Source organism: Hoplias malabaricus, chromosome 16 (genome assembly GCF_029633855.1).
Source record: "Hoplias malabaricus isolate fHopMal1 chromosome 16, fHopMal1.hap1, whole genome shotgun sequence".
NCBI classification, from domain to species: domain Eukaryota; kingdom Metazoa; phylum Chordata; class Actinopteri; order Characiformes; family Erythrinidae; genus Hoplias; species Hoplias malabaricus.
In genome coordinates this window covers 12,701,860-12,714,449 of record NC_089815.1, presented here as the reverse complement: position 1 = coordinate 12,714,449, position 12,590 = coordinate 12,701,860, and the positions used below count along the sequence as shown (strand labels likewise).

Sequence of the window (12,590 nt, the reverse complement as noted above, 5' to 3'; positions counted from 1 at the left end):
AAAGTATGTACAGTATATGCACTCAATACTTGGTCAGGGCTCCTTTTGCATGAATTAGTGCATCAATGTGGCGTGGCATGGAGGCGATCAGCCTGTGGCACTGCTGAGGTGTTATGGAAGCCCAGGTTGCTTTGATAGCAGCCTTCAGCTCGTCTGCATTGTTGGGTCTGGTGTTCCTCAGCTTCCTCATACCCCATAGATTCTCTATGTGGTTTAGGTTGGGTGAGTTTGCTGGCTAGTCAGGCACAGTGATACTGTGGTTATTAAACCAGGTAGTGGTAGTTTTGGCAGCTACTTTGGTGGTAATTCTGACTACTTGTTTCTTATAACTGTGTCTAGCAGTAACATGTGTAATGTAAATAATAATGGTCTTAAAATAAAGCATTGTGGAATTCCAAATCTTACTTATTTACCTTTACAAACTGATAATGTTCCATTAAGTAAGATTTGAACCATGTCACAGGCTGTCCCTGTGATTACAACCATGTTGTCGAAACTTTCTAGAAGAATATTCTGGTCTATTGTATCGAAAGCTGCGCTGAGGTAAAGTAGCACCAAAAGAAACACAAGGTCTTGATCAGAGGCGAGAAGAAAATCATTTGTTATCTTGATTAGAGCTGCCTCAGTGCTATAATGTGGCCTGAATCCAGATTGCAATTATTCATTCTTATGTAGATATGAAATAAGTTGTTGGGCCACATCTTTTTTTCTAAGATCTTAGATATAAATGGTAGGTTAGAAATAGGCTTTTAATTAGACAATACGCTAGCGTCAAGATTTGGTTGAATTTGTTGTCTAATATTTTTTTATTTATTATTAAAAACTTCACTGGTGGGAGTTGTCAGTTCAGTACCTTCCTGATTTTTTGTAATTCTGGAAAACACATTAAAAAAGTACTCTAGGATTATATTTATTATTGTAGATCAGCGAGGCCAGATATGCTGAGCGAGCTTTAGTGAGGGCATTTCTATACTCAGAGTGGAACACTTCCAGCTTGGTTGATTGCCATTTCTGCTCTAATTTCTGTGCTGTTTGTTTTAAGGTACGGGTTTTATCATTGTACCAAGGGGCGAGCTTTTTCTGTCTCATAGATTTTTTTTAAGTGGTGCCACATTTTCTAAAGTAGATTAACAGGTATTTTCTAAGCTGTCAGTTAGTACGTCTAGCTCCATTGGGTCTGATGGCGTGGGAACAGGGGTTGATAGATCTGGGACGTTTTCTATAAATTGTAGGGCAATAGATGGTTTTATTGAACACTTTGTAGAATAGCAAGGGGGCATGCATATATTATGGCTAAGACGTAGTTCATATGAAATTAGGTAATGGTTGGAGATTGCTGGGGTTTGCGGTAAGATATTAATTTTGTCTATTTTAAGTCCATTTGTCAAAACTAAATCTAAAGTGTGACTACAGTAGTATGTAGGCCCTGTTACATTTTAGGTAATACCAACAGAGACTAGGATTCAAGTAAATAATTTTTAGTGGGTCATCTGCCTTCTCAAAATTGATATTGAAACCTCCAACAATATATTTATCATTTCACACAGCTAGGTTTGCAGCGAAATAATTATTTTAGAAATTCTGAGTAGGGTCCTGGTGGTCTGTAAATGTTAAATAATGAAATTGTGTTCTTTTTTGTCTGATATCTAGGGTATTTTGGTAAATTACACATACTCCACCTCCTTTGCCTGATAATCTTGGGTTATGTACATAATTATAGCCTACAGAGGTGGCTTAATTTAGTGCTGAATATTAATTTGGTCTAACCCACTTTTTCCCAAAAACAGAAAACATCCCATTTATGCTCCCTTGTAATTTAATTTACGATGACTGATCTTATTGTTCTGTGAAGGACTGGTGCCCCTTCAAGGGTGTGATCCCGCCTAGTCCCGACATAGTCTCAGTACAGTTGAACCTCAAGGTAGTTTGCAGACGGTGAGTTTAGCCTGTCTGTCTGCGGCCTGGTCCCAGCTCTGGATTGTCAGCAGCTGTTTACACTACTCTGCTGACTAAAAGTCTATGTGCTATGCTGCAAGAAAGTAAGGCAGCAACCTCCCGTGTGGGATGGACACCTTCCCTACCTATAAGACCAGGCCTGCCCTCGAAATGTAACTATCTATAAGGCCCACTTGATTTTCTGAATACCACTTGGACATCAAGTAGTTCAACTGCAAAAGTCTGATGTAGGCTTTAGCGCCTCGCCACATTGGGATGGGACCAGAGCAAATTACAGCATCGGACATTGTCGGGCCTGTTTAATGACCTCTCTAATATTACCCTTAGTTACCTCAGACTGCTGCAGGCAAATATCATTGGCCCTTACATGAATGACTATTCTCAAATATTAGCTAACAATCTTACCCCCATTCACACTAGCAGGCGACAAAGCTACAAGCATCCAATCATTTCCTGTGGAAGAACAATTTGGCAAGTGACATTGTGACAGAGTGACAAGTGGCAAATCGACTTGAGATTTTCTCAACTATATGCAAATGAGTTATGACTCAGTAAAGCAACATTCTATACAAGAAATTCATTGTCAAAGACACAAGGTCCGAAGTTCAGCCAAACTTTGGGATATAAGCGAGTTGTCTCCTGCTAGTGTGAACATAGGGTAAGCTTGCACCAGTAGCTGGTCCACCTCATCCAACAGAGACCTAACTAGCTGGCACTTAGCTCAAACACAGCCACTATCATTATCGCTAGAGATGGAAAAGGGGGTTAACTAAACATGCCACACTCTGAGCAGGCAAAACAACCAGCAATAGCCATGGTATTGCAGGTACTTACCGCTGTTGGCTGATTTAGAAACAGATTTATTACATCAGAAATTATTTCTGCCGGAGAAGGTAGCAGTTGTGGTGCCTCTGTAGTAAATAATCCTGTGGAGATAGTCTGTGGATGGTTAGTAAGAACAGAAGACAGAAAGTGACAGAAAAAACAGGGCAAGCAAAACAGCTTTTTCCAAACAAACTCAGGCAACAGGTAAGGTATAGACAGAAACAGATAACCTCTACAATAGACAGAGGCCAAGAATACTGAGAGGTGATTACAGGAACAACACAGAACAACCTAAAAGACTTACAAACACAGACACAAGACACATACATTTTAAATATTAGAATAGAATAGAATAGAATAGAATAGAATAGCTTTTTATTGTCACTGAGAACAATGTTCAAGAACAGTGTTAAAACAAATGAAATGCAGCTTTAGCATCCTCTCTCGGGCAGAAGTTAAAAGATAAAATCTATTATCTTAAACAACACAAAGACTAGAGTATTAGGAGAATATAATGATGACAAGGGGTGTGGCTATAATGAAAATAGGGAAACAAAGATAAGCATGGAGGAAACATAAACAGAAATCATGTGGAAGGAGAAAAAGGAAACAGGGTACAGGGAAACTGGACTTAGACATGAAGGAGGAGGGACCCCAATGTTATATACATATATCATTATATTGCACATTGGTATAATATGGTAATAAATATTTACATTCTGTTTGAATGTAAATATTCATTTAATATTCAATATTCATTCATTCATTATCTGTAACCGCTTATCCAGTTCAGGGTCGTGGTGGGTCCTACCTGGAATCATTGGGCGCAAGGCAGGAATACACCCTGGAGGGGGCGCCAGTCCTTCACAGGGCAACACACACACAATCACACAGTCACTCACACCTACGGACACTTTTGAGTGACCAATCCACCTACCAACGTGTGTTTTTGGACTGTGGGAGGAAACCGGAGCACCTGGAGGAAACCCAAGCGGACAAGGGGTAGAACACACCAACTCCTCAAAGACAGTCACCCGGAGCGGGAATCAAACCCACAACCTCCAGGTCCTTGGAGCTGTATGCTTGCAACACTACCTGCTGCGCCACCATGCCGCCCTTAAACTGTTAACATTTAATTTGGAGAGCTTATAAATCTGTTTGAAATTATCATCTAATTAGTGTGTAGTATATTATGCAGTGTTGTTCAGTTAGGTACAGTTTTATGGTATGTGTAAACAGATGTGTTTATTTAAAGTGTATTTAAATTGACTCATTTACAGTCATTTGTCTGTTAATTAATGAGCACTCTCCCAGTCAAATATACAAATAAACTCAAAATCACAAACCCATAATGCATGTTACATTTTAGAGAATGATATTATATTGACGTACAAAAAGTTTTACTGAGGAAGAGAGTGAGAAAAACAAAGGGAGAGTGTAAGTGTTTATAAGTGAGAGAGAGTGAATGTGATTGAGATTGTGTGAGTGAGCATCTGAGTAAGTGAGCGAGATGGAGAGCAAGGGAGAAAGAGAGTGGGAAATTGCCTAAGATGAAAAGAATGAGTGTGTGCAAGAGACAGCATCTGAGTGAGTGAGAATCAGTGCATATGATAGGCCATGTCTGAGTGAGAGAATGTTAGAGTGAATGAGTGTAACTGAGAAAGGAGTAGTACCTAGAACTTCAATCCAACTGGTATGGGTTAGAATGGTAATGTTTAACAAAGAATCAGTATGCAATAATGTTTTGACAAAGGAACAGTGAGAGTATACAGAATCTTTTTTTTTATTTAATCACATTGTAATGCACCAAGCACATTCAGCCCTTTTCTCTGTTCACGTTGGTCTACAGCTTCATTTTCAGCTTTGCCAAGTGGAAGTGTCAAAAAATAAATCTATTGTCATATCAATTATCATTGCATGGGTGAAATGTGAGTTGCTCCATAGCAGAATGGCTTAATGCGACAGGCCATGAGTATTGCAGGATCAAGCTTAAAACCCCTCTATTTCAGGCACTGTCAGAAAGAAAACAGCTTAGTTTTTGAGTGAACTACCAGTTTGCTGTTGCTGGACTCCCAGTGAATCCCAGTCTTGATTGCTTAGATAATCTCTTCAGAGTCTTTCAGTAATATTCTTAACATCATACACTGCCATAAACATAATACTCTCTTTGAAAAATACAACACATTTTTTTAGTTGTCATATAAGAACCACGTTTTCACTGAATATTTTTTAATTTCAGCTTATTAATTTATTTGTATTTGCATGTATATAGTGCCTTTCTAGTGTCGTTACCACGACGTGTTAATCTTGTTTCTAGTCTAACTATAATACTTGAAAGACGACCTCTTGGAAGATCAGCAGGCTCTTTATTTTCTTAAAGAATTGGGGAGCAGTTTCAGAAGCCTCCCGAGGACTCACTCACAAAGACACCAGCCACAACCACAGCTTACATAGTCACCTTTTTGGGGTGAGATCATCTCGCCCCTCCTATTTTTTTTAATTAGGTTGCATTCCATAGGACACAAAATGGTACCCTTATTCTCTTGAAGGATGCAGTATATCATAGGAGTCCAATTAAAAAGTATCCTTGTCTTCTAAGGAAGTCGTATATCATACTGTACCAGACAATCTCATGCTACACCATTCTCCTTTTTTTTCTACAGAGTTTAGGCCTGAGTTATAAACTCAAGTATACCTTTGACCATTTTAATATTTTTTGCCATAAAACTCATTTGTTTAAAATAATTCTCATGTCTCTGTATTATTTGTTATTACAGTCACATGTTTTCTATATTATTTGTTTATTACAGTCACATGTCTCTATATTTTTGCCTCCGGGGAAATGTCCCATGCCTGATCTATGAATAAGTGGATTCATATATTTTTCATATGCTCACTTTTTTCCTAATTCTCCATCACTAGACAGCTGATTTTTGTTTTATAATTTGCATTGCAACAAACTATTGTTCTTTTTCAATTAAATTATTATTGTTTTTATATTTATTATAAAAAAAATCTGCTTGAATTTTGGAACTGCTACACATGTTCAACTTTTTTGAGATACTGACACCTTTTCAGCACATGTACTTATAACATTCTTTTATTTTCACCTAGAAACTTAATTGAAACTTTAAATGGTAGAAACATCCCCGTTCTAAAACTTGAAAATTTGGAAAATTTGAAATTGCTTCACTATAAAATTTTTTGAGTTATGAGAATTTGTTCAGCATTAGGGAGGGTATATGGTCCTATAGACTTCAATGTAATTTTTTTTTATGTGGGTGTAGTCACTTTTGCTAAATGTTATTGTGTTCTTGTCTTCAATTTTGATTCTGGATATATTTTCTGAGATTTGAGCACAGTGGACAACTGGTGAATCATATTCTAGATAGGTCTGTGCCAAATTATCAGCAGCTATGAAAATGATCAAAAATTGCAGCTCTAATATGATCAAGTAATTTCTTCTGCCTTGTTATGCCTATAGTTTCTTCACCAAAACTTTTCTTCAACAAAACTTTTCTTTTCATTTGAATTTGAATTTGAATTTGGAGGCTGCTGGAATCCTATTCCCTGACTGTCAGGTTTTCTTAATTCACTGCTAACAAACTCTTCTTGGTGCAATAGACAAATGCCCTGAGGCATCATATGTGAGGATGTTGATTGGATGGTTAAATTAATGTTTTAACGTGTACATTTTCAGCAGCAAGTTTTCTGGGCTTCTAAATGCTACTAAAATATAGCGTTACTATATAATATAGGTTGAATATAATGCTGGCAAATGCTTATGGAGTAAATCTAAAAGCAAAGGGAACCGTGTTACTAAGTGATTTGTCTGTGTTGCTAGTCTCGCATTGCCAGACTCTATAGGGAGAGTCTGTTGCCTTTTGCCACTAAATGTGGCCAGGAACCACCTACTACTGCAGGAAAATAAATTTGACTGACATGCAAAAGGGCCAATCACAAGCATATTTTGGCATGATGTGTAGAAGGAGGTTCACATCGGACCAATATAAGAGCCAGTACAAAATGATACACGAAAGTGCATATACATGGATGTACAGATGTACAGAATGTAACTGGCAGGATCCTGAAAGTGAGACCAGGATTGTCTGGACTGAAAGTATTAGATTGTCCGTCAACTTGTGAGCAGAGCGTCTGTGGCTGTGACTCTTCTCCCCACATTAGTTTACGGGTGTTTCTGGGTTGTTTATTGTTTTTGTAAGGTTTGTTTTAGTTTGTGTATTCTATGTCCTGCTGGCGTTTGTTTTTAAATTACACGTTGTTTCTTGGTTTTCTTTGCTTTAATAAATTATTACTCGCACATCTGTATGCCTCCTCGCCCTTGACCAACCATGACAATCACAGTAGCAATTAAAAATCGTCAAGTTCCCCATCTCTATACTCTGTGTAGTATAATTGTTGAATATTAGTTAAATCTCTTTTCTAAAACTATACACTCAAACACTTAACTGTTAAGTTGTAGGGCAGTCATTTTTAGTTCTGTAAAAATTCATCCATTTCTGATTAAATGTGACTGTGTGTCTGTTCTGCAGTGCTGGCGTGGGTCGGACTGGAGTCTTCATCACTCTCAGTATCGTACTTGAGCGAATGCGCTATGAGGGTGTGGTGGACATCTTCCAGACAGTCAAAATGCTGAGAACTCAGCGGCCCGCCATGGTGCAAACAGAGGTGAGACAATCTCAAAACTGTTTCATTTCAATTAGAAATGAAAGTACCACAGTTTTCTCCCTGACTCCATTTGTATTCAGTCATCCACTATGTGTTTTGCGTTCAAAAAACCTAATCTTTCAACAACTGACTCTTTTCCTATTATTTTCCCAGTAGCGGTGTGTCATATAGTGTCAGAAACTTTATAAGTGTGTTTGCTTAAGATTATTCAGCTTGTAGTTCCAGAGCAACTCACTTTAACATGTTAATCATCTTAAATCTGGTGTAAATGTATAATAATTTTCATTTTGAGAATTTTCTATGTATAATAATGTTGGCAGTTTAATTGATTTCTGTGTTTTTAAATAATGTTATCTAGGGCAAGTGCCTTCTTCAAACTGTGTATTTCATTAAATAATGCAGATGATTTTGCCTTTTCCAAGTAGTAAAATCAGCTTGAAGAGTAAGGTTTTTACTACATACAGGGGTGGTATCACAATAGAAAATGCTGTGTAGTCCAGGACTAGGCTTAATCCCTTCCTGGGAAACCGCCCCATAATTACTTAAATGATGTACGTAAAAAAATCTAGGAATATGTAAATTAATTACATCATGTTCTTGAAATATTGGATGCTCAAATATAAAATATTTTAACTAGAATTAAGTTGATCCCAATTTATAATGTCATTTGTGATTTGTAATGTCCAATGAGATTTGTTCTCTTTTATGTTTTAATTTACTTAATTTTGTAATTTTCATTACATTATTTCATTTATATTTTAAGTTCCCATTTTAAGAATCATTTAAATATTTTCCTTTCTTTTTTCGATCCCTTTATTGTAAATTATGTAATTCTCCCTCAATGTACTTTCAAGTGAAAATAAAGGTTGATTGATTGATGTAAAATAGGATCTTAAAAAGTTGTTCTCCTCCTGTTTTTTACAGGATGAGTACCAGTTTTGCTACCAGGCAGCTCTGGAATACCTAGGAAGCTTTGACCACTATGCAACGTAAAAAGCCATCTTCTTCCTTTTGCCCAGCACACCCTCTACAGCCTCTTGAGCCATAGAAACTTGCTTGAAACAACTGAATTGATAACTACAATACAACAATAACAAAAAAAATAGAATAGAAGAAATTTCTACCAGTTGTCTCTTTTGAAATTAAAATAATTCTATCGCCTTCTCTGGCGTTGGCTTTTAGAACCAACATCCACAAACATATTTGCAATTTGACAAAGGAATGGACAAAAAAGACCTCACCGGAAGCCAATTCCCTATACATCCTCCTGGTGTGATGGAAATGCCTTGGCTCAGGCTGCAAGAAGTGAAAAACTGATCAGTATGCCAGACTGCTAACTTTACCTCAAATGTTGATGTGGAGGATGTTGTTATTATCTACATTTGGACATATATATATCCAAAACAAACCTTTTTCTAAAATCCTGATAACATAATATAATGGAAGGAACACATAGTAGTAATCCACACTGTCTGGATTTTTTTTCTTTTTTGACTGAGCTAAGATCCTTCCATATTTACAGATAGGGGGGTTGCCATTTCCAAAACTTAAGAACTGTTTAAAAGCTGAAACAGTTGCTCTAAAATAACCATCCAGAGCAAAAGGAGATTCAGGGACTGTGGTAGCAATGTAGATAGGATTTTTATCACTGATTAAATTAAACTGCTATACAGCCTTCGACATCATGTCAAAATAATGAAACACTTAAGAAAAACAACCTCTGGAAAGCTCTGACAAACACTGGGTGAAGTGAGTGGTAGTTTTAACAACAGTGGGCACTGTAGTGAAAAAGTTGTTGGCCAAAAAAATTCATTCTCAATTACCATGTGTGTTTCTCCAGCACTCAAGGTGCTAGCAGATGTTTTCGGTGCTTTTGGGGATAAAGCTAGCTAACAACTTTGGAAAAATACACCAATGTAGCTTTGAAAACTTGAGAGCAAGAGGCATATCTGACCATCAGCCAGGGATGTGAGGACCAAAGGACTCTCCACCAAGCTCAGTGTGTCTTCTCCAGATCCTAGCATTCATTAACTTTCCCACACAGTGTTCCATGTTATAGAGGTTGTAAAAAATTAACATGTCTGTTTGGGGATCGATTCCAGGTAGGCTCTGGACCCACGGTGACCCTGAATTGGATAAGCGGTTACAGAAAATGAATGAATGAATGAATGTTTGGGAATCGTATTGTTGGATTTGTTTCAAGTTTTGGTGACGTTTACATCCCTGGTGACCAACATTCATTACCATGATTCTCAATGACTTATCAGTTTTAGGATACAGGGTGGTCTTTTTTCCCCTTTATTCTTTTCTTTCTTTCTTTGGCTATACCAAACATGCTGCTTAAGCTCTGTGATGCTGTTTGTGTATGTGTGGAGATCGTGATGAAAGAGAACAAAAAATATCAGTCCATTAGTGAGTATAATTCCACAGATGACACACTCTCCTGTGATGGAGTGGTTTAATGATCTTTCTCATATATTCCTCAAAGCATCCTCTGACTTGGAAAAGAGATAAATTAATATTTTTAAAGGCCCTGCTTTCTTATTCTCATCAATGTATACTTTCCCATATTTTTGTTTGTGTGTGGCAAATGATCGTGAATCTAGGTACAATGACCTGAACTGCAAGACCACCTGCAAAAAAAAAAAAAGTGTGAAAAATCATCATGCATCACAAAAACTTTTCATTAGTGTCAGTTGGACTTACATATGGTTCGTGGGAGAGAAGGAAGCTTCTCTTTCATTCTTCAAACTTCAAGAGGCTAAACTGGTGGGCATATACAGGAGAAAGCTTGAAAAAAGGATTCTTCTAAATATGAGATGGAAAGAGCCGTGTGTAGTCTTTCTTATTTCCAAAAAGCCTTATTGTTATTGTAACGTTATACAAATAAAATAACATTATGATTATTATTATTGTTATTTTACTTTAGAATACTTTTTGTTTTTGTTTAGTTTTATAACAGATACACATTTTTGTGTGTTTTTTTTTAACTAGGAGGAGAAAAAATTATTTTGTTCATGTTATGTTAAAAGACATTCTATTTTTTCACATAGAAATGTTAAGTGAAATGTGCATGTGTGTATGTTTATATGCATACAAACATAGGCCAATGCATATACAGATACACATTCACATATACAGTTTATTTAAATGCAGAATATAAAGATGTATCCAAATCTTAGAATGAATAGAATTTTTACCTGTCCTTTTTTGCTCATTTTTGTTCTAACCATGAATATCATTTGCTTTAATGAAATATTTTCCTTGAGGGTTTTCAGGAGAGTTCTAGCTATCAGTCATTTTTTACTGCTCAGACAATGAGTAGATGGAGAGCATTTTGATTGTTATGGTTATGTAGTATCTTGTATTAGGAAAAAGTATTACTGTTTTTTTACAAGAAGTAGAATTTCTTTACTAAACTTGACTTGAATAATTAACATGAATATCCATTCCTTTTCCAAACTTATTATTCATATGCCCTGTACCTTTTGAAAGTATACGCCTCTCCTCTTTTGTGAAAAAGTCTATTCTCTTTTTTTTATTTGGTCATTTTTATTTTGAAATTTGAAATAACAGATTGATCATCCACTTGTTATATATCAACAACAATCCTGAATATGACAGATGTAAATAAAACAAATATATATATATATGTATTTGTATAATTTGACCCTGTCTTTGAAATGGTAATGAAATTTAAAAAAAAAAGAAAAAAGCTTCTGCGAATTTTCCAGCTTTATCTGAGGAACTCAGTCTTAGTAGAGCCTTCATTTTTATGTTTTTTTCCCCTTTTGTTTTTATTTGCTTATTTCCTTTTCTAGATGCCAACTGGAATATCTTCTCTTCCCATAAGTCTTTAGCCATTGCTTAGCCTTTTTTCATGATGACCCTTACTTTACCACCAACGACTTCAACAACTCGTTTATACTTGCTTTTGAATAATATAATAAATACATTCTCTTTGGACAATGCAGCTAAAAAGCCGAGTGTGTGGAACACCTCATGTAATCTAATATAGAAGTCCTAAAATAACAGCATTGCCTTGCGTGAATGTTAATTCTGTGGCATGTCCTATCACATACAGGACGAGAGTCAATTTGTGTGACTTCTCTTTCACCACTGCCCCTACACTTCATTTGAATTTTTGTTTTGTTAATAGGGTTTGGCGTCATTACCAAGCTATAGATCAGTACAACTACATGCCATGATGTTTTGGATACTTATTTTGGTTATAGTTTTTCCACTTTATTTTTATTTACTGAGTGATTTGTGTAATGGACATTGATGGTAAAATACAGACAGACTCTGGAACAGCTGCCTTGTGAACTGTTACAAAGTTTAATGTGTTTTTCTGTGACAACTTGGAGAAACAACGAAAATACTCTGAACTATATCACTCCAGATCTACAAAAAAAAATGAAGTTGGTTGATCTTTAGAACAAGATATTCTGAATTGTTTTGGATCTGGATCCACAACTAAACTACATATGGGACTGATTAAGGAAATATACAACCAAACCAGTACAAAAACATGTATTAATAAAAGCAAAACACCAAAATTCTGACGTGAAAATAGTTTTTCTTTGTACAGAGGCCAAGTGATACTGCTTTCAAACTGTTACTTCTAAATTGAAACAATAATTGGTTCAAAACCACTGTGTATGTAGATATGTTGACTTTGTATTAAAGAAATGTTGTCTGAATGCTTGGTTTCATTTGGTATTTTACCTTGCACAACAAAATTAGTGACCAATTAAATAAATTAATTGATCAGTTGTATATATACAAGCAGAAAAACAGAAACATAATTTGTTTATTTGTTGTTGTTGTTTTTTTCAAAAAAGTTGGGACACTAAACAAATTATGAATAAAAACTGAATGCAATTATGTGGAGATGGCAAATGTCAATATTTTATTAGTAATAGAACATAGATGACAGATCAAAAGTTTAATCTGAGTAAATGTAACATTTTAAAGGAAAAATATGTTGATGCAAAATGTCACAGTGTCAACAAATCCCAAAAAAGTTGGGACAAGTAGCAATAAGTGGCTGGAAAAAGGAAATTGAGCATATAACAAACAGCTGGAAGACCAATTAACACTAATTAGGTCAATTGACA

At 36.0% G+C, this 12,590-nt stretch overlaps 1 protein-coding gene across 5 annotated transcripts in view; it reads left to right on the top strand.

Moving 5' to 3' along the window:
• Window positions 1-12,169, top strand: part of ptprsa (protein tyrosine phosphatase receptor type Sa) — a 403,088-nt gene extending 390,919 nt beyond the window's left edge. For all 5 annotated transcript variants that reach the window (XM_066647371.1, XM_066647370.1, XM_066647369.1 and 2 more), the window contains 2 exons: window positions 7,335-7,470; window positions 8,395-12,169. In XM_066647371.1, the coding sequence (XP_066503468.1) occupies window positions 7,335-7,470; window positions 8,395-8,463 (205 nt within the window). In that variant the 3' untranslated portion in view covers window positions 8,464-12,169. The remainder of the gene's footprint in view (window positions 1-7,334; window positions 7,471-8,394) is intronic.
• Window positions 12,170-12,590: the final 421 nt, after the last annotated feature.